Below are 21,009 nucleotides of genomic sequence, written 5' to 3'. Positions count from 1 at the left end.
ATGAAAGTCAAGCAAGCAAGGCACAGTAATTTTGTAGGACATCTACCGAGATACATGTGAGGAAGGCTCTACTCTTAACATCTACTTTTAGGCTGCCTTTGGGAAATCAAATCTTGGAAGGCCAAGCTGGAGTCAAGCTTCCTTACATGTTAAGTGTTGGGTGTTTATAATTGCTCCTTGGAGACACCTAAATTAAAAGTCTGAAATGATATCTGTGAATGCTCTGTGCTATATTCCTGTTCTGTGTCTGCCAGTCTTTCCAAGAATCAGATGTTTCTTCTTGGAGATATGGCAAAGAATCATATTTCTGCCAAGTTCCATTGGAATGTAACAAACTGAGGAAACTAAGTAAAGCATTTAACTATAAACTTTCTGAAAACAAGTACATTTATGTCAAAAGAAACTAGAAATTATACTTTACATAAAATATATGTATATTCCTGCATACAAACATTGTTGACTAGCGTTCTTGTTGTAATTACACTTAATAGCAGTAGATTACTTTGTCACTTGTATATTGCTTGTTTTTTTCTCTTAGAAACTTATATCCTGTAGAAATCCACATATTTTTGTTGTTAATATGTTGTGAAGCCTAGTCCTGTTTTAAAGTTCATATAGATCACGAAGTCCTAATAAAGTGATGTTTTAAGTATGATGCACAGGTATTTGTGATGTGAATCCCATATTATATTCTTGATTTCACACTGTGTGTGTTTCCAACTACAAAATAAAATATGTCTACAGACAATGCAGAAGGATCTTTCCTGTCTCTTAGAAACACAGGTAAAAATCTGTAAAGTTTCCTTTGTTGTGAGACAGACCAGCTGTGCCCTTCTGTAAGGTGCATCTGATGTCGCAGTCTAATTTCAGACTGAGCAGCGTGCAGTGCTCCCTGCAAAGAATGGCAGCGTTAAATGGCAGGAGCGGGAGTGTAAAATACACATTGTATCTGTTTCAGTCTGCTTGATAGCAGTGACAAGCGCTCAATGGCTGTCAGCGTCCTTGTCAGCAGAGCCGCCTTTGACATTGAAGTCCCCAGCCCAGCCCCGAGGCTGTGCAGCTCTATTGGCAGTTCCATCAGGCTGCAGCTGATGGGCGAATGTCAGAGCCTGCCCTCTTCTCCCGGTGTGTCTCCAGCCCTCCGTGTTTGCAGGCTGGCGCTGCCTGGGTTTGATCTCGCAGCACTGATTCATCAGCTCTCCTGGGGACACGAGCGGATAGGTCAGGGGTGTGCGGGTGTCTTCGGGGCAGCACAGAGCCCCATCCAAAGTGACTTGCATAAAGGTTTGTAACGATTACCATTTCTTTAAGCCAATCAATGGGTAAGGTACCCAGAGACTCATTAGGTGGCATTTAAGGCACCTGTGAAAGAGTTTTGAGCTGTATTTCAGAAATGTGATGACAGCCTTTAATGTCTAATTGACCTCTTCTCTTTGTTTCACTTTCCCTATTTCCTTCTGATGTGTTCCCCTGTGGCAGCAAACAGCCCTGCTCAGTATTTTGAACTTCTGCTCGGAGCTGCAGCACCTCAGCCTGGGCAGCTGCGTCATGGTGAGTGCTTGGACCATCCAGGGTGTGGGGATTAGTGTGTGTGTGTGTGTGTGTGTGTGTGTGTGTGTGCACGCGCACTCGCTTTGGAACCAGCCTGAGTTTGTTTCACAAAGGTGTGTTAAATGTGAGGTTGATACCAGACTCTACTCTTTGGAAAGTCCAAGATGAATGCAGCTTGGTTGTATATTTAAGGGTTATGTACTAGTTTAGTAGGCCTAAAACGTCTTGTAGGTTTTCTTAGAGTTCTTCAGGCTTTTTCTGAGTTTTTGGGCATTCTCTATATGCATAATCATTTAATAAGTAATTAATAAGCCTTTCATAAGGAGATGCAGCAACTGATCAACTTTAAATGGAAATAAGTACAGTCTTCAAACATTCTTCAGTAGTTACACTTCCTGTGGTCGTAAAAGCTGTTGTAATCATCTTTTACGGGGAAAACAACTGTGCAAAAGAAAAATTTCTTCAAAGAAACAACTTTTGCTGCAGTTTGATCCTCAGTATTAAGTGAATTTAAAAACAGCTGTGTCTGGGGTTTATAGGAAATTTCTTTTATTTTGTCTTTTACAAAAGTAGATCTCACTGTACCATGCAATGAAGAATTTTCGGAGCTCTTTAGAAATGACAAGTGCTTGAGACAGATGTGTTATGTGTGTTAGGATGCAAACCTTGAAACACCTCTGTATATGTCTGGAACGATGCTGCATATGACTGAGCATCTGCTTTCCTTGCAGATTGAAGATTATGACCTTATAGCAAGCATGATGGGAGCAAAATGCAAAAAGCTTCGCAGTCTGGATTTGTGGAGATGTAAAAACATAACTGAAAGTGGGATCGCGGAGTTGGCTTCAGGCTGCCAGCTGTTGGAAGAACTCGATCTTGGTTGGTGTCCTACGCTCCAGAGCAGTACAGGCTGCTTCACAAACCTTGCACGCAAGCTCCCCAATCTGCAGAAGCTCTTTCTTACGGCCAACAGGTCTGTGTGTGACACAGACATCGAGGAGCTCGCTGCCAACTGCACGCACTTACGGCAGCTGGACATACTGGGTAAGAGAAGGTGGGAATGTTGGTGCTCAGTTTATGGTGTCTCAAATGCCTTTCAGTTAAAAAGGAGTCCTTAAGACAAAATTGTCTTCTAAACAGATTTTTTAAATAATTATTTCTTAAAATTATGGTTTAGCACATGAAAAAAAGAGGGACGTTTTACTCACTTCATGAATTCTAACTAAGAATCCAGTGGATTTATACCAGCTGTGTAATTTGACTGCTGAGTATGAATTGCTTAAACTAAAATTTAAGTGCAAGATTTTTTCCACTTTTATTTTCATGACCATCAGGTTTTTTTAACTGAAGTCTTTCTGTTTTGATTATTAGAAGATACAGTTTCTTATCATTCTTTCTGCCTTTGTTTGTGTTTTTATGTCTGTGAAGTGTGACAAAGTATATTTATAGCATGAGTCTGTGATCAATAAACAGATTTTGCTTTTGTCCAATAAATATTTGTTACCTATTATATATATTATATACTATGCAATACTGAATTTCTTCATCACTTTTATCAGTATGTGAAGTTGAGTTATTAAAGGTGAAAGGGTAACTAACAGCAAAACCTAAATAGACTTTCTAGTAAGGTAGGAAGGAAGTGATGAGGGTCAAAAAGCATAGCAAATCTGAAATTTTTATTCCTCTGCAGCTTCCATAGTTGAAAATATTTTTAGAGATCTAAAGTAAATATACTTTGAACTCTTGAGTAAGGTCTTTGAGAAGTGTAGTTTTGTGTGATGCTGAATTTATTCTTTTATGGTGGCATATGAGGTTTTCTTTTTATAATAATGTAGGACAGCAGGGATGTTTGTGACATCAGTGTGGGAGAAAATTCTTCATGATTTTACTAACTTAGTTTCTCAGGTTAGCTGAAAAAGGAAGATTTAAATGAAAGGGAATAAATAGTTGCTCTGTGTACTTCTAACATTTAATAATTGTAATGAAAATACTACGTTTAGGTTGAGAAGGGATACTGCAAAGAACTGAGAGCCAACAACATGGATAATGTTCCAAGCAAGTTTAAGCATTTATTCTTACCAGCATTTGTCGTTTCAAAGTATTTACCATGTGGCTTCAGATCGGCATCCAGTACACCCTTCTGTAATGACAAAGAGTTTTACTCACTTCTGACTGAGAGAGTTGCCTTCTGACCAACATGGGAAAGACATAGGAATAGAAAAGACCTTAACTCCACCTAGTACAAGTTGTAGATGTGTTATGTTTGTCCCTCCCTGGGGTATTGTGTTTTGTGTATCTTTAAGAGAATCTGCTTTACAGCAAAATTATGAGGGTCGCACTTTCCTGTTCAGACATAAAAAGTTTTTAAATGGTGTAGGGAATTAAGTCTTTCAGAAACACTTATGTGCCCCTGACCACCCACTTCCACGTGTTTCTGTTACAATGGCCTTGTGTCTGCCCACAAAATGGTCAGACCTCATTACTGCACCAGAGGCTCCCCAAAGAAGAATTTGGCTGTGCTAAACCTATGGATAGTCTGTTACTTCTGTTGCCTCTCTGACAGCAGTGAAGACTTGCTGCCACATTTCTTCAGTGTTTGAATTCAGATTTTCAGTTCAGTTTGACATCTTAATGATTTTTTAAATAACGTGAAAGTGGAAAAGGAGTTTGTTCTGTTCCCTGCGTGCTTACCAATATTCCTGAGTCAGGTGGATTTGTAGTCAAACTTTTCCAGTGAGACTGCATGTTGGTTTCAGATAAATCTCCTCTAGGGGAAATCCAGTTGAATTACCTGAAAAATCCTTAATCTGCAAAAAATTATTTCTTTCTTCCTTCAGAGAAATACATGGTAGGGTGAAAGAAAAGGTCATCCTCTGCTGTAAACAAGTCAGCACAAGGTAATACTGTCTAGGTGAAGGACTCTACCCTGCTTTTTTGGCAACAGTGAGGAAGCTGTGTTAATTTTTTTCTGTGAATATAGTAACCACTACAGTCTGTAGTTACAAGGAGGAGCTGTAAAGTAGAAGCACATCGTGTCATCCGGAGGTAGAGTTGCCAGGTGTTCCCATGTAAGTGCAGAAGTCTCTGTTGTCTGAACTAAGGAGTGAGTCTCTCACTGTGCAGGAGTACCAAGAAGTCATAAATCTCTGAATGTGCTCTTACTTTGGGCATCCTGTATGTGATACAGGGCCATCCTGTTACTTTAAGCTGCATAAATGCGTGGTATGTTTTTGTCCTTCAGTAGAGGTGTGACAACAGGTCTGAAGCTGTAAGAGGTCAGAGCTCAGCTTTGCAGGAGTAACCTTGAACAGCAGGTCTTCTCTGTGATGTGAATAAATGAGAGGTGCTCTCATTATATCCTTTGTCATCTCCCAAGTAAAGAAATGTCTGGCTTGTGTATGCATTGTGAAGGGTGTAGAGGTGTTGCTGCTAGGTTAGCACTGTGTGCTGTAAGGGAACTGCTTTTGCTTCAACAAAGCTGTGTAAAAGCAAGGGGGTTTGCTGTATACAAGCATTTATCTAAGTAAGGGTCAGAATGTTTCCCTTCAGTGTAGTCACCAGTGTTGAAGATATTATCCTGATGTCTCTCTGCAGTTAGAACTTATAAACTTTTCAGAGAAAACTTCTTGTTTCAGTTATGGGTTATTTATCATCATAGTAGCTTCAGGAGTGGAGGAGTCTAAGCCTCTGAGAGAAGTCTTGTTAAACTGTAGGGGTTTCAAAATGCACATTATATATAGCCTGGATGCTGTTTTAAGGTGATAGGTCCTGAAGCTTGCTACCCCTCTGTCCTTTACCATAATTGTTTGGCAATTTCCTTGTTAGAGAGTCAGAGGACTCTGTAGAGGATAAAAATTGCTGGTTTTCAAGGACTCTGTATACTTAGTAGCCCATGTAAAGCATTGTTGAATGTCAGGCTGTGCTTGTGCTGGGTAAAGCATAGAAAGTAAATTTCTGTTCAAAAAAAATCATGGGCTGGTCCATATCTGCTGTATCATAAGTTTGGAAGAGGAAGCGTGGTGTGTGTCACTGAATGCACGAGGATGTGCTTCTCTAAAACTTTTAGTTCTGAGCTTTCTTTTACCCACTACATCCTGAACTGCCTGCTTACAAGTATCATTTCCTTCTCAGCCCACGTCTTTTCCACTGACTGACATGGCATGTTTCCACTCTCTGTCAGAATGATCCAGCTATGATCATCTGACAGTTCTGTAGTGACGCAGTACATCAGCCAGTGCTATCAAAAGTTAAGTGGACACCTCTAGACCAGTAGTTAAAAAACTAGTCTTCAAACTGTGATCAGCATTGAGCAATGTGACAAGTCAGGTGGCAACCTGAATTGACAGTGCCAAAAGCTTTTCTTGCACATCACATCAGCTGCTTAGTTCTCTTGCTGTGGGGTTCTCAGCTGCTGTCAAGGGTGAAGAGTAAATCGTATTAACCTTGCTCCCCAAAAGTTCCAACAGCCTCTGTCCCGCACAAAAAGAGTAATGGAAAGTAGACACCCTCGTTACCACAAAATTCATGTATTCCTATCTACATTCCAACACCTCCCACACCTTCCTGAGCAACAGAAAACCCAACTGCCCCCTTGCCAGCTGTCAAAGTTTTCAGCTTTATCTTGAGAACATCAACACGTAGTTAGTCAATTCAAACATGAAAATGTGTAGCACATTTAAATTTTGAATTTGAGTTGTGTGCAATAGATTGAATAAAATGTAAAGAATAAAAGGCTAGTTTGGCTGGTCTAGGGGAAGAAGGGAAAGAAAAGTAAGAATAAGGTAAGAAGGAATAGTGCTAGTTACTTTGACAATTGGTACTCTGAAATATTATTTGGTGTGTAGTAGTGTCCCTTGCTCTAGAAATTTGAATTCTGCAGTTTTTGTAGCTGTCCTGCGCAGGTCTCCTTAACAGCTGTAGAATTTGAAGACTTGGATATATGATGGATATAAATTAAATTATTTACAGCTAATAAGCATAATTGTTCTAGCAAAAAGAGGTGCCTTTTACAAGGGTTATACCAGAGAATTAACTGTACAACAAAATTAAATAGCAGATTTTAATGTTTTGGTTATGTATGTATTCTGAGAAATGGCTGATTAGTCCATGGAGGAGAACCCGCAGTAAATAATAAAGATCCGAAAGCCTCCAAACTCTAGAAGAAAAATGCACTATATAAGTAATAAACTAGCAGGCTACATTGTCAGTCTTTCAAAAGCAAAGGAAAATGTGTTGTGTTAATATTCTAGGATGCTTGAATGGGCTTTTAAGATACATACATCACTAACTGTACATTGTATAAATAAAAGTAAGACTACAGATGATGTTCCCTTATCCTGTGGTGTGCATAACCAAACCCCAACTGGATTGCTTTTAGAAAAAGGTATTTCCTAACATAAAATTTTAAGTCTGAGGAGGAAAAAAACCAGGTGCAATAAAACATGCAATTTCAGATGACCTGCTTAGTTGCAAATCTATTAAAAGTCTTGGATGAAGTGGTAGGAGAAGTATCAAAGTTCAGGTACGAAGGAATGAAGAACATCCTACACAAAAAAAATCTGTGACTAGGCATCTAAATCTAGAATTTTTGTAGAAACACACGTTCTGATCTTGAAGCATAAAAACTGTGATGCATAAATGAGGCTGGGTTTAGATGAAGGTGCTGATGTAGTAGCAATTTTAAGGCTTGGTGAAGAAAAAGATAAGTAACATAATGTGTTGTTCCTAGAGTTGCATTTGGAATGGTAGAGCGGGTCCTTATGGTAGAACAGTGATACTGTGGCAAAGTTCATGGTCAAAGGAAGTGAATAAATAAAGCATGTTACAGAATTTCTGTGTAAAGCCTTGAGGACTGTTGCATGAACCACCAGACAGTTCTGATGATGGTGATTATATAATGTTAAGGGAGTTAAAAATCACAGTGATAATGACAGGCTTTGTCTCTTTAGAGGAGATAAAATCTGGAGGCATGATGGCCAAGACTGTCCTTGGGTGCTGTTCAATAATGTCTCAAGGCAACTAATCTGAGAGCCTGACATAGGATAATTGATACATTTAGATACCCCCTTGCTTATGCAGAAGAGTACTGGAGACTACTGAAACCATCTGGAGTCTTTCAGAAAATAAATCCCATTCAGAGAATGAAAATAGGAAGATGAACTCTAGGAAAGTGAAACAAAATCACATAAGGCAGTATGTTCTGAAGTATGAAGGAACCACTGGCTAGAGGTGAATGATACTGTATTTCAGCTGTGTTAGAAGTTTACAGGAGTGACTGAGCTCGGTAGACAGTCCAGATGTGAAGGCTCACCCCAATACAAGGCTGTTGCAGGAGAACTGTTGTGTGTCCATTTGTGTTCATGGCAGAGGGGATCAAGCAGGCTGCTAGATCAGAGCCATTCTTTCCAGGACATTAGCCTGGAAAGCTGCTTTAAATTGGAATGCCAATACAGAAAGCTTTTGAACAAATCAATACCCTGAACAATAATAAATTTTTAGGACTAAATGGTATTTATGCAGTGGTTCTAAATGAGCTCAAATACAGGGCTCTGGAAATCTTATTTCTGGTGTGTGATCTGTCTCTTAAATCAGCCTCGGTGCTAGAGTAATGCAGGGTTTCAGACATGGCACAGCCTTCCCTAGAGGGTTTGGGTTCGGAGCTACAAAAGAGGAGGATCATCTTTTCCTCTGTGTAAACCAGTGGCAGCCAGGAGGAAGTCAGTGGGACATACAGAGGACATTACCATATTTTGAAGAAGAGCTGCATCCCAGCAAGGGTAGTATTAACTTTGCCTCTCTGGTCCTTTTGAATTCCTTGGAGTTCTTGGTTAATGTGAGCACTACTCCAGTCCATAGAAGATTGGATTTTCAAAAGCTTTAGCCAAGATTGTGCTGCTTATGTAACTTAGCAGTCTTCTTCTGGATTGTGAGTGTTTCAGAGGCAACAGAGGACAAGAATGTATCATGGCTTTTCACAGTGAAGTTATGTCGCTACTGTGGTCACAAGGGTCTGTTCTCATCTGCTTATAAGTAATCCAGGCAGAGGGGGGAATAGTGCCAGAGAGTAACACACAGGTATTCAGGGTAGAACAACCTTAAACTGAAGAACTTTGAAAAATGGCAGAATGATTTTGTGATACTTACTAAACAGGTGATAAAGCAGGAGGAAAACATTGAATCAAGTGCAAAGTAATAGCATGAGGCAAAATAACATCAACTAAATATATAGGGGACTGGATTTATATTAGCTACTCTTTTGTAGGAAAAGGATCCTCTGGACAATTTTTGGAAAACATCAGCTCATTGCCCAGCATCATTCTAATGGGAGTAGAGAAGATTAGGGTTTCTTAGACAAGAAATGGAGAAAACACCATTAGACTTACTATAAAATTACTGACTGTGTGCTCAGTGCACTGTATTGTTCTGGTCGTCCTGTTTCAAAAGTACTAAATTAGTGCAGAAACAACACAAGTTGTTGTTGTTGTTTTCTGTTAGTTGCAGAAACGACACAACAGGGGTCATTTTGAGATGCAAGGGAGTCTGGAAAACAGATGGCCTTGAGGGAACAGAAGAGATGTGCATGAGTGTATGAATGATTTAGAGATAGTGAACTTGGAATGACCTCACTGATTCTTTCATTGCACCTTAATTATTGCAATTAATAGGCTGGAGATTTTTGTTGGGTGGGTTTTGGTTTTTTGGGTGTGTTTTTTTTTGTTTGTTTGCTTTTTGACATGTAGTTATACTGTAGAATTTGTGAAGGGGCTGTAATTATGAAGAAATTCAGAAAAGTAGCAGAATTCATGAAAGATAGCTTTAGAAACCCTAAAATTACAATTTTTGGCAATTGAGAAGGTTCACCAGTGAAAAGCTACTTTAAAAAATCTGCTTCTTTTTTTGCAGGGGAGGCAAGGAGTGTAGGGAACATAATTGGCCTTAGCCCTAGACAAAATCCTGAACTAGATGGTTTTTTGGGGTGCTAGTGAGTTGAAGTGTGTGCCAGCAGTTTTCCGCAGTAGTGTTGGATATCTAAACTCTCTAGAGGGAAAGCTTGATGAGCGGTTTAGCCCACTGCAGCCACCCAGGCTCAGTTCACTTGCCTAGAGTAACCTGCCAGACTTCCAGCCTTTGCTGTAAGGCATGAAATTCCTCCTCTGGGGCCAGTGTCCTGTCTGCCAGCTGTGTGTGGGTGTTCCCAAGGGGCACTGAGTACTTCAGACAGCTGCCTCACACCCCAGCACCCAGACAGATGAATCAGGTGCTAAGCACCATGGACTGGACTGTCTGGATGTCCATCAGCTTTAACGGGTGTAGGATTTGTGCTTATAAACCAATTTATTTGGTTTCTGACTGAATACTATCTTTGATCTGATCCTGTGTGACACTTGGGAGTTCAGCCACTGTGGTCTTGTTTTTAGCAGGGTTTAACTAGTGTGTTTTATACATACATGTGTGTATGATCAGCAGTCTCTTGAACAACTGCCCCTGTGTGTGTGTAGTACCACACTTGCTCTAGAGCCCCGGGAGCCTTGGAGATGCCTTTGGAATTGGAGTAGCTGTGCTGATGGTCTGTGCTCAACAGGAGAGTCATGAGAGCATGACTGCAGCATTCCAGGCTGCTGCATAAGCCCAGCATCTGGTCCCTGGGAGGTTTTGTGGCTCTGGGTACCTGGCTTCTGTAGAAAGATTCCCCTTGAAGTTGTAAAGTTGCCCCCAATAGGAAATGATTTTCTTAACTTAAGCAGTTAAGAAAATACACTAGGCTTTTTAAAGGTAAAAGTTCTACATGCTTTCTGAGAACTTTTTAATTTGAAAACTAATTTAAATAATTTAAATAAAAATTGCGTTGTGGTAGCATTTTTCATGACACTGTATTAACTACTTAAAACTTCACTATTCTTGGTAACTTTACAATTCTGTTTTGTTTTATTTTTGAACAGGAACGAGGATGGTGAGCCCTGCATCTTTAAGAAAATTGCTGGAGTCTTGTAAAGATCTTTCTTTACTCGATGTGTCCTTCTGTTCACAGATTGATAATAGAGTTGTGCTAGAACTGAATGCCAACTTTCCTAATGTGTTCATAAAAAAGAGTTTCACCCAGTGACTTCCTATATATGCTGCTGTGGAACTTGCTTGACAGAATTGTTTTCCTGTAAATTTGTGCTGATTTATTTTTTAAGGAGAATATAAATCTGCTGTAAAATAGTGGAATCTATTAATTATCTACACAAATGGCTAAATACATTTAAACATATTATGTTTCTTAAAGTTGATATTGTACCTAAGAATTATTTTACTCTGTTATTTGGTGGCACTGCATGTTTTTAAATACGAGCCATATGTCTGGCTTTAATGAGAAGCAAATGAATGTCTTCTTAAATATCCCTTCACAGGGTGTTATACACAATACACTATGTTAATATCCAGGTGAAAGCAGAAGTTCAATATTTATCAGTAAGGAAAATATGGGTGCTTCCTTTTCATGTGTTTGTGTGTGTATGTATAAAGGTATATATTTGTATTTGTATATACATACACAGATATTGTAGCATTCTAGTTTGGCCTGCAGCATAAGATTTTATGATCTGGCCTAGAATTAGTTATTTGAAAACCAGTTTAAGTGTGTATAAGAACAGATAGAAAAGGCACTTTGTCTTCTTTGAGTTTTGGCAATGAACTGTACCTGATACAGTTTTCTCCCTTCCTTCACCTGAAATAGATGTAGTGATGTTTTACAGTCCAGCCTAAGCAACACAACAGATAAATATGAGAACCTGGACTGCCTGAACATAGGGAAGAAATGAAAAATAAAATTGACAGCTGCTTCTTGGTATTGAGATACAAATTTTAAGCCAGGTACTTAATGTTGTAACTGGTAACATGTAGAAAACTCCAGAGTAGTTTTCTTTTTCAAGTTTCTGTCATGGTCAAGTCTTGATTTGTGATACATCTGGTTATCGTGCAGAGTACCATGAAAAGTAGAATTTAGGATAATACATGAACAACTGTCCTTTCACTGGCATCCAATCTACTGTCAGGTGTAAAAACAAGCATCTTTGTTCAGTAAAACAGCAATGAACATATAATGGGTATGAAACAAGGGCAATATGATTTGATGATTTTATGATCATCAAACCTTAGTACTGGATTTGTTTTGTTTGGGTTTTGTTTGGGTTTTGTTTTGTTTTGTTTTCCCAAGAGGAGAGTAGCTCAAAGTACTATTGCACTCTCTCTTTAAGACTGCTTAACCTCTGAAGAAGGAAAACTCTGTTGATGGACGATTTCTGGGAGTTTCTTCCTTTTGCACTTTCTTGGATGAAGCTTTTCTCCTTTTTTTTCCTTGAATACCTCTGCTAGAGTATGTTGCTATGTACAGCTTTGGTTTAGAATTTTACCTTTTTAGCCATTGTTGATGCTTATGGACCATAAAATGTAGGCTGTCGTTAGATACTGGTTCTGTCATTCTTGTATTGATGGCACTTACTACCTACTGGAATAAGAAGAAAAATACTTTGTCTGAGAGAAGTACAGTATTGTACTGAAGATCAGTGACAAGGAACACTTCAGTTCATGCAGTAAATAACCAACTGCTACGAGAGGACTGCTGCAAATCATTAAAAATCTGACAATCCCTGTGACTTCTGAATGACTGCTCTGAACTCTTTGTGCTGGTGCCAATACTTTATAAACCGCGTCATGAAACAGCTACCGAACATTTATCTGATTTTATCGAAAGACCTAGTTCTTCAGATTTTTAAATTTTGCTGAATCTCTGGGGAATTCCAGATCCAAAGAAGGGCATGCACAGTTGGCTTTTTGATTTTTTTCCTCCACACAGATGGCACTATGGGATTTCCAACTAGTTTATGCCATTCCATTTTTTTTCTTCTTTAGAAATCTGGGCATTGTCAGAGAACTTTAGATTGATTTACTTCTTTTCCACACTGAAAGATGTCAGCTTTGGTATGATTCTCTGTGAGACCTTATTTCTCTCAGTCATGTTTGGGTTCATTTGTTTTTCTGTGAACTTCTAACTTTTGTAATCTATATTTTTCATTGTAATTCAGTATTAAACTTTATTATTCTAGTTGCAGGAGAACACAGGTACAGATAATGGGAGTTTACAAAGAACAGAGTTTCAAAACAAATTTTTTTTGTTGTAAAATTTCACTTCTCAGGGGTTGTTCGGTGTTTAACTCCTTTTTCTTCTGTAGAAATCTGTTTTGTTTGTTTTTCACTGTAAATAGAATGAGATGTGGATGAAGTGATAGCCATTGTGCCTTCAAACTGGTAAACTTGGTAGATAATACAGTTTAACTTCTCACCAGTGAATCAAATATGTGTTTTTGTAATCATGTACGTGTAAAGATTTTTATTCTCTGTTGCTTTTTAGGTAAAGGTTTAAATTGAAATTTTGTTCATACTGAAGGATTTTTTCTTTCTTATGTTGCGTCTTGTTTGAAATTGGTTTTTTTGGGAGTTCTGTATTGTCACTTGGAAGATAAATTGAAGTTGACTATTTATTTGGATTGTTTAAAACTTAGCTATTGCCAACATATAATTAATGAATTCAAAAAGCAGAGAAACTTTTGGGAATGACTTCCATCTATAGTTGTAGACTTCAACCTTCAGCTAGAGAGTAAGAAGCTCTTTTAGCTATGGCCTTATAAGTCCAAGAAGTCTTCCAGCAAAACAAAGTTAGACCAGAGATGGCATTTGTTGTACTTGTAGGATAAAGACAACAACTTTCTTTTAGACTTTCCTCATATGCCACAAAAAAGCAAGAATAGGTTGCTGTCTCTTTCGTCTGCTATCTTATACTTACGTTTGTCTATTTATTTATACATATGTATGCATAAATTATATATATACACACACATATGTTCGTGTGTATATATGATTTTTTTTTGGATGTGTGTACATACATATACATATATGTACGAGTCTCAAAGTTTTTCATGTAGGAGTTACTTCTGTAAAGTGAGTGTAATAGCAAAAGATGTTTCATAGCAGTTCTGCTTTCAGCTGTTGCTTTACTCTACCTGGAGACTGAGTTCATCTCCACCCATGCAGCAGGAAAAGCGTGGACAGATGTGCTGGATTTCCAGTGTTGCTTTGCCAAAGTGCCTTTTGGTTTGTCTGCTCGTGAGAGGTGTTACAGGGTGTGAGGAGTGAGTGCAAAGTCTGATAACTACTGTGGACTGTCTCCTTGTGAAGCAGTCGTGTGGAGGGAAACTTCTATTCTAGTTTCATTTAGTCCAAAATGAATGATGTCAGTTCCTCCATTGGAGGAATTTAATTACTCTTGAGTTGGGTTGTCATCTCAATCACTAGACTGTCCATCAGTCATGTCATCTAAATTCTGCTGTTAAGGATATTCCTTTTTTTAATCCTCTTGTTTGATTATCAGTCTTTCTGAAGCTTTGTAAAAGATGTGCTTTGGCAACAAATGTTAAAAAAACAAGGCTAACGTCCAAAAAAGGGGGTTTGCTCTGAAATTCTCCTGTTTTTAAACTAAAGGCAGACTTCCCTATCCTCTCTATGAAGTCAATGTGGGATGGCCTATAGGAAAAGATGTCATTCCTTGGATAATTTTAAAAACTAGTATGATAACTTCACCATTTAAAGCATCTTCTTAACTCTTCAAGGCTTTAAGTCAGTAGTGTACTTATTTATATTCATAATTTTGAGCTGTCTGGCTACATTACTCTATGAAATGGATAGGGTCTCTGTTCTTTAAATTATACATCTGATTAAGTCCATTAGAGAGCATGACTTATATAGAACAGTTTTGCGTGGGAATTTTGACCTTATAATCCCCCATGTACTTGGAGGTCTAAGTTTCAGACAAAAAGCTACAAACAAACAACAAAACCTACCAAAAACTTTGTATTTCCTTAGAGCTCTTATGCTAAGTTTTCCAGATACAAGTTGTCCAGTAATCATGGTACACAGTGAGTAGAATTCATCTCACTGAATGTTAGTTCTCTGAAAGTTAGATATCTACTTCAAGGGAGGAATCTGGGCACCTCTAGAGAGTTATTAATCTCCTAAGGCAGACATTTAAGGAAAGTAGAATGAATCATGTTCTAGAGAGCCTCTCTGGAGACTGTGGAAGCTGTGATTTAGCTCAGGTTAGATACTAAACTGAGATTAATTCCATCCAGTGCTGTACTACCTGTCTTGCAAAATAAGACTGAAACAACATCCATCCTTAAACCTTCAAACCCTCCAAATTCCATCCAGAGAGAAGCAAAAAAAAAAAGAAATTCTGACAACCTTGAGGACTCCTCTTAATGCCAGGATCTGCTTCTCCCCTTGTCAGTGCCTGTGGTATATAATTTGTTTTATTTTGTTTGTTTGGCTTTTGGGTTTGGGTTTCTTTTGGAAATGCATCCCCTTTCCCTGTTCCAAAATCTCATGTACCTAACTGGCTGTATGCATAGTTCTGTAAATGCATGAAGTGAACAGACAAACGTAATTAATGTATTGCCACTATTTTGATAATCTTTCATATTGCTATAATTAAGACTGAGTAGTTTAACTGCTCTGCTGTCATCAGAAATGTCACCCACTGTGCATTTGCAAAAATTTTGTGCTGAATGCTGGTTCTTACTGTGTGTACTTATTGAATCTTACGGGATATATTTCCCATGTCACATTGGCAGGACTAAATTTACAAAATTGAGATAAAATGTAGCATTTTATTATAAGGACTATGGGAGCGACTTCATATATATGATTTCAATGTTCATTATTGGTCCTTGACAATGATTCTGTAAGCTGTAGCTTTTCAAATTACTGGACTAGAAATCCCTGGTTTAAAGCATCTGCACCTGCTGTGTGAGACTCAGTGTTTTTTCCCAAATGAAGGCATTAGTTCTTCACTGAGATGATGATTTCTGTGATTTTTAGATTTCTGACGTGATAATGAAATGCAAGAAGGTGCTCTTTAATAAATGTTACTAGGCACAGGACAAGTTTTGGTAATTGACATTTGGAAGGGCTGAGAAATGAGTGTTGGATGTTACAGATCCTCATGAGCTTCAGAGAAGGGCATCAGCAGGAGGAGTCTTTAAGAAGATTCAGCTTCTGTAATAGAAGGCAGTAGTGAGATTTTCCTTTTCAGCTGATGGACTAAATACTGTTACTTTTGTTTGAGTTATATAGCTCTGGTTTCACTTTGTCTTGTCATTTGAGGATGGTAAATGGCACAGTTAGGACAGACGTCCTAAACTGAAGGGCATCCATTGTGAGGAATGAAGTTTTTCTGTTGCATGTGTTTTTCACCTTTTATGAAAATAAAAGAATAAAAATACCCTCAACTATTTGAAAACTCATTTTCTGTAGATTTTGAAGAAATGCAAATGTCAAGAAGGTTGAGAAAACAAAAAAAAAAGGAGACATCTAGATTTATCTGGAAACTCATGGAATGGTAGCCAGAGCTATTTATAGATGTGAGGAAAGTCAGTCCCTTGCTCTAGATCAGCTGCTACCTTTCCCAGAAACATAGCTTTCCACATAGTACCACATGCTCATACTTCTAAATCAAGATTTACCATTTAGATGCTCTTAATATTGGCCTTTCATGTACATGTTTGTGCAGTAAGTCACGATGTCTCTTTGTGTCATTTTTATCAACTACATAAAATTTTTTTCTTTGCTTCAAAAAATGTTCATTGTGAAATCATGTTTTTTGTTATTTGATGAAACTATTTCATGCATGTACACACAGGTGTATGTAAGACTTAATTGCTCAGGTTTTTTGCAACTGGTCCTTTTCTGAGGACAAACTGCAGTATGGGGGTAAAAATGGTAAAGTCTCTGGAGAAGGTTCAAGGGAAATCTGATCAATGTATAGGGAATACCTGATGGAGGGGAAGAAGGAAGAAGAGGGAGCCAGATTCTTCCCAGAGATGCCCATGAACAGAACAAGAGGCATTGGGCACAAACTGAAGCACTCAAGATGATATATTTTATGGCACAGGTTGCCTGGGGAGCTTGTGGATTCTCCATCCTTGGAGATACTCATAGTCCTGGGCAACTGGCTGGGTGGCCCTACTTGAGCTGGTGGAGGCTGGACTAGATGAGCTCCAGTGGTCCCTTTCCAGCCTCATCTGTTCTTTGTTCTATGATCTGAGATACACCTGTGGTTGGTTGCTTTGCTTCGTGGCACTGATTGCTCATGGAGAATAGAAAAAGCAGAAAGCTTTCACAGCAGTGCAGATGTAGGCCTAAAGTTAAAAAGGTACAAGAATGAGGACATAGAACAATAAGACTATGTTTTTGTGCTGTGTAGAGTTAGGCCTTAGCAAGTAGAAAAATATGTTAAGCAAGATACTAGGAAGGTTTAATAATGGGGCACTCTGCTTTGTTTGTAGGAGAGTATAAAAAGTTCCTGAATAGCAAAAAAATGTGAAACAAGCACCAGTTGTTGGATACAAGGTATACGTGTCATTTTAATGATTGGTCTGTGCAGATGCCTGTAAGCTTTTAACGATTTGTGATTAGTTAGAAAACTTTTAAAAGGCCTTGTAACATAGAGAATTCTGGCTGCGGTTGGCAAGAGGTGAGCTGTTGCCATCTTGTCTCACCCTGTACTGAGGCTGATGTCGCAATAAAGCTTGAGGAACATCTCCTGGCAGTCCCATACTGTTATTTGGAAAATTAGAGTTCCAACAATTGCTGAAGAAGGTAGGGAGAGGGGAAAAGAAAGACTATCTGTCATAAGAAACTTGTTATGTCGAGAACAGACACAAGAATCTTGTACTTTTTTTTTTTTTTAGGAGAAGTAATGTATCTCTCAGTTTAAATTAGCAGGAAAATCTAAATGGAATAAAATTTTGGTAATGTTTTCAACTTGCAGATCTGTAACATAGAGAACACACAACTGTTCTATGGGAGTATGATTGTCACTTCAAAGCCTGAACATTACACCAAGGACTAAGAAAAATAATCCTATTCTTGGGCACTGGCAATAGTTTCTAGTTAGAAACTGAGTTGTCTATAATACACTAGGAGTAGTTCAGTTCGTATATCTTTAATATTTGTTTACATAGACCTTACACTGAATTGGGATTGCCATGGTGCAGGTGACAGTTCTCCCTGCTTACTCTGTTGGAAACTGAGTATAGCAGTTACCTGTTTGTAGTGTCAAACACGAATGTTTGAATTCAGGTGAAAAAGAGGACCAAGTTTACAAAACACTGAGATGTCTGAGTGCTTTAGGGAGGTACCATGTATAATTGTGAGTTCCTATCTTTTGTATATTTACTATTCTACCATTAAAATGGGTTCCCTTTTATCAGACCTTGGTGTCTCTAGATTTTTCTTTAGGGCAGTGCTACAGATTTTTGCACACACTCACTGTTCTGAAATTAATAGAGAAAGGAGCTGGCTTGGTTAGGATTTGGAAAGTAATGGCTAGTCTGTGCTTGAAATTTTTTCAGAATAGCTGCTAAAAGTAAATCAAAATAACCAGGAATTGATGTGTTCACAGGGAGACCTTGCGCTTTCTGATTTCACTTTGGCATACAGACTGTTACAGGTGCCCTTCGGCTGTCATAGTGAAATCTGTGTGATGGTGATCTTTCTGGATTTTGTTAGTGAACATAAAGGCACTGCAGCTCTTCAGCATCTTGTGGCATTTTGCATTTATGTCCTTGCCAGGCAGATGGCGGAGTTGTGGAGATTGGCCTGATCTCTGGAAGTGAGGTGTGTGAATTGCCTGGGGAAATTTCCTACTCAAATTTACTCATGTGTGCAGATGAGAAGGAAAGGCATCTCCAGACTTTCACATTTAAATTCCTAAACCTTGCTCCTGGATTCATTTAAACATAATAGGTCTCTCCCTGCCCCCATCACATAACCAGCAACAAAATACTTGCACTGTATTTATGATTTAATAGTACACTCCATTTTCTGCCATGATAGGAGTTTGAGTAATGTAACAAGAAACTCCTATTGCATTACCTTTTAAAGAAAGTAATTTCTGTAAAGGTGGAAGAGCAGCAATAGAGGGAAGAGTTCCAGACACTATCTCTAAGTACTTGTGCTGCTATGCCTGTAAGCACCAGAAGCAAGTTATGCCTTTTTGTAATAACAAGTTGAGAAGGACAAAAGGGATAATTGCCTCTAAGCACATTTTCTGTAGCTGGAGGATATTTATATCATTGAGTTTTAAATATCTAGAGTAGATACTAAAGTTAGGACACTATTCTCCTAGGGTCCTGTCGCTGAGTAGATTGCTTCTTCGATAGGGTAATTCAGATCGGATTAGTCTTCAATTGAGGTCTTGAATTGACCTTTGGAAAAGCAGAAGTCTGTGTAGACCAAATCAAATTTCTGTTGGAAGCCAGCACGAGTGGATTCAGAGTGAGAGGTTGCTTACCTCTTGGTGCTCTGTATTAGTCCTCTAGCTTGACTTGCTTCCACCAAAGGCCACCACTTGCGCTTTGCTCTGTTAGTTGAACTGGATCTGATTGCTCCCTACAAAATATCTTGGTTAAAACTAGAAAACAGCTTGTTTTCTAGTAGTTGTCCTTTTGGTTGTTTGGGGATTTTTTACCTTCCCAATTTGGCTATTAAAGCCAGCAGAAGGAAGGGGGCATTTAGCTTCAGTTAAAAGAATAACAAGCAGCAGGTGGGAGCATGTTGGTTGTGCAAATGTTTTAATTCAAATTAGCCTAAATGAGGATAGTCACTCTTGATTGTGATCTGCTTAATTTTTACATAGTTCATCTCAGTACTGTGCCACAAAACTTTCCAAAGTGAGGTTGTTTATTTGCATCTCATGATGATGGCTCAAGCCCTAAAGTATAAAATGCTACTGTGAACATATGAGAACATTCAGGTCCTAGCGGGCTTCAATAAGTTTCCCAAAAAAGGTCCTTCCTTCCAAACAAATGTTGGAAGCTTTAGATTAGAAAGGCTAATAAAGAAACAAAGGAGTTTCTTTAATAAACATATTTCAAGTATGGTGAAGGCAGTGGTTAGCAAAACTAAGCCAGAGGGAGGGGCAGCAGTTCTCAGATGTGGTTTTCAGGACTGTCTTCCTGATCTTAAGCTGCATTGGCCCGTGAAACTAACATCCACTCCTTTGCAATCCTAAATATAGTCAGTATTCCAAGAGCTCTTTCTCTGTGTGCAGTCTTGGATCCCAAATCTTTTCTGTGCTCCTATTAGCCCCACTGTTAGTTTTGTGCTCCTCTTAGTATACTAGCAATATTTATCTTAACATCTATATTTGTTTTTAATATTCCTCTCTGACACTCATGCTTTTCTTTTATACTTCAGCAAGTACTAGATTACATTTCACAACAAGATTTTTCCTCTGGTCTGTGTTCTGCTTGACCGAGAGTAAGTGGAAGATAATGTTACTGGTGTATTCCTTCTTTGCAGATTTGGCTGTTGTATCTTCTTTCTGTGTGTAAACCCAAAGGTTTACATTTGCATTTGCAGACACAGCTGGGACATGGATACCTGCCTCCTCCTCTTTTGACTCATGCTTTTGGGGTATGAAGTATGGATTGACTTGAACACACACATACACACAAAACAGAGATGTTAGCCCTGTATTCATGGGGGATTTCATTTCCTATTGAGAAATCATCTAATGCCTTATATTGCTAATTCAAAGATAAAATCTTATCTTTAAAAATTAACCAATGGTTTCTATTTAGGAAATTAAGCCTGTTTTCTTCTGCTTTCTTCTTCTGTGTTGGATCATTTAAAATGTCGTAGTACTGTGTTGTGCAGTTTACTCTATTACTGCCAATATAAAGAAATAGAAATTAATGTTCTCCCTGAGTTGTCAGTGTCTGCTAATTCAGAGATGACAGAAATGTGTTAAATATTACAGGTGGAATATATTTTATCTTGCTTTGCACTTAATTTGTTTCCCTTTGACTGTGTTGCAAAATGCCAAGTGTACATAAAATAATGAATAAATAAAAAATAAATTATTTGTCTACATTCATTGACCTTTTGTGCATTCCTTTTAAAAAACAATGAAATACAACACAATATGATATATTCCGAGGAACAGTTTGGTTATATTTTTATCACTGTTCATTTTGAAATAAGACACTTTTAAATATGAATTTGTAACCTAGCTTTTTAAAAAAATTATTATTATTATTATTATAAAAGTGTATTATTACTTAATGGTTAGCTTCCTCTAGTCCTGTGAAAGCACATGGAACTAGGTGTGTTACACAAAATAGATGCTTCACTGCCTGAAACAGTTTGTGGTACATAGCAAGAGACAACAGATGTATGTAGACAGATGGGATATAAAGCAGAATATGGAGATTACAATGTACCAAGAGAGACCTCCAAGAAAAAGATAATTGTTGAATTTCTTTCAAGAATAATTTCCTAGTCTAGTGCGAATTATGTTACCATAAGGTATTTCTTAATCCCTTTAATTATGTATGTACTGCTACAGTGGCTTTTAAA

The 21,009-nt window shown here is 38.2% G+C and overlaps 1 protein-coding gene across 1 annotated transcript in view; it reads left to right on the top strand.

Annotated features, from left to right (window-relative positions):
• The window catches only part of FBXL4 (F-box and leucine rich repeat protein 4), a 63,909-nt gene extending 43,382 nt beyond the window's left edge, over positions 1–20,527 (top strand). The window contains exons 7-9 of the mRNA XM_063389694.1: positions 1,480–1,551; positions 2,283–2,595; positions 10,491–20,527. Of these exons, the coding sequence (XP_063245764.1) occupies positions 1,480–1,551; positions 2,283–2,595; positions 10,491–10,654 (549 nt within the window). The 3' untranslated portion in view covers positions 10,655–20,527. The remainder of the gene's footprint in view (positions 1–1,479; positions 1,552–2,282; positions 2,596–10,490) is intronic.
• The last annotated feature ends 482 nt before the right edge of the window (positions 20,528–21,009 follow it).

This window comes from Prinia subflava, chromosome 2 (genome assembly GCF_021018805.1).
Source record: "Prinia subflava isolate CZ2003 ecotype Zambia chromosome 2, Cam_Psub_1.2, whole genome shotgun sequence".
Lineage (NCBI taxonomy): Eukaryota > Metazoa > Chordata > Aves > Passeriformes > Cisticolidae > Prinia > Prinia subflava.
This window is presented reverse-complemented; position numbering and strand designations above follow the sequence as displayed.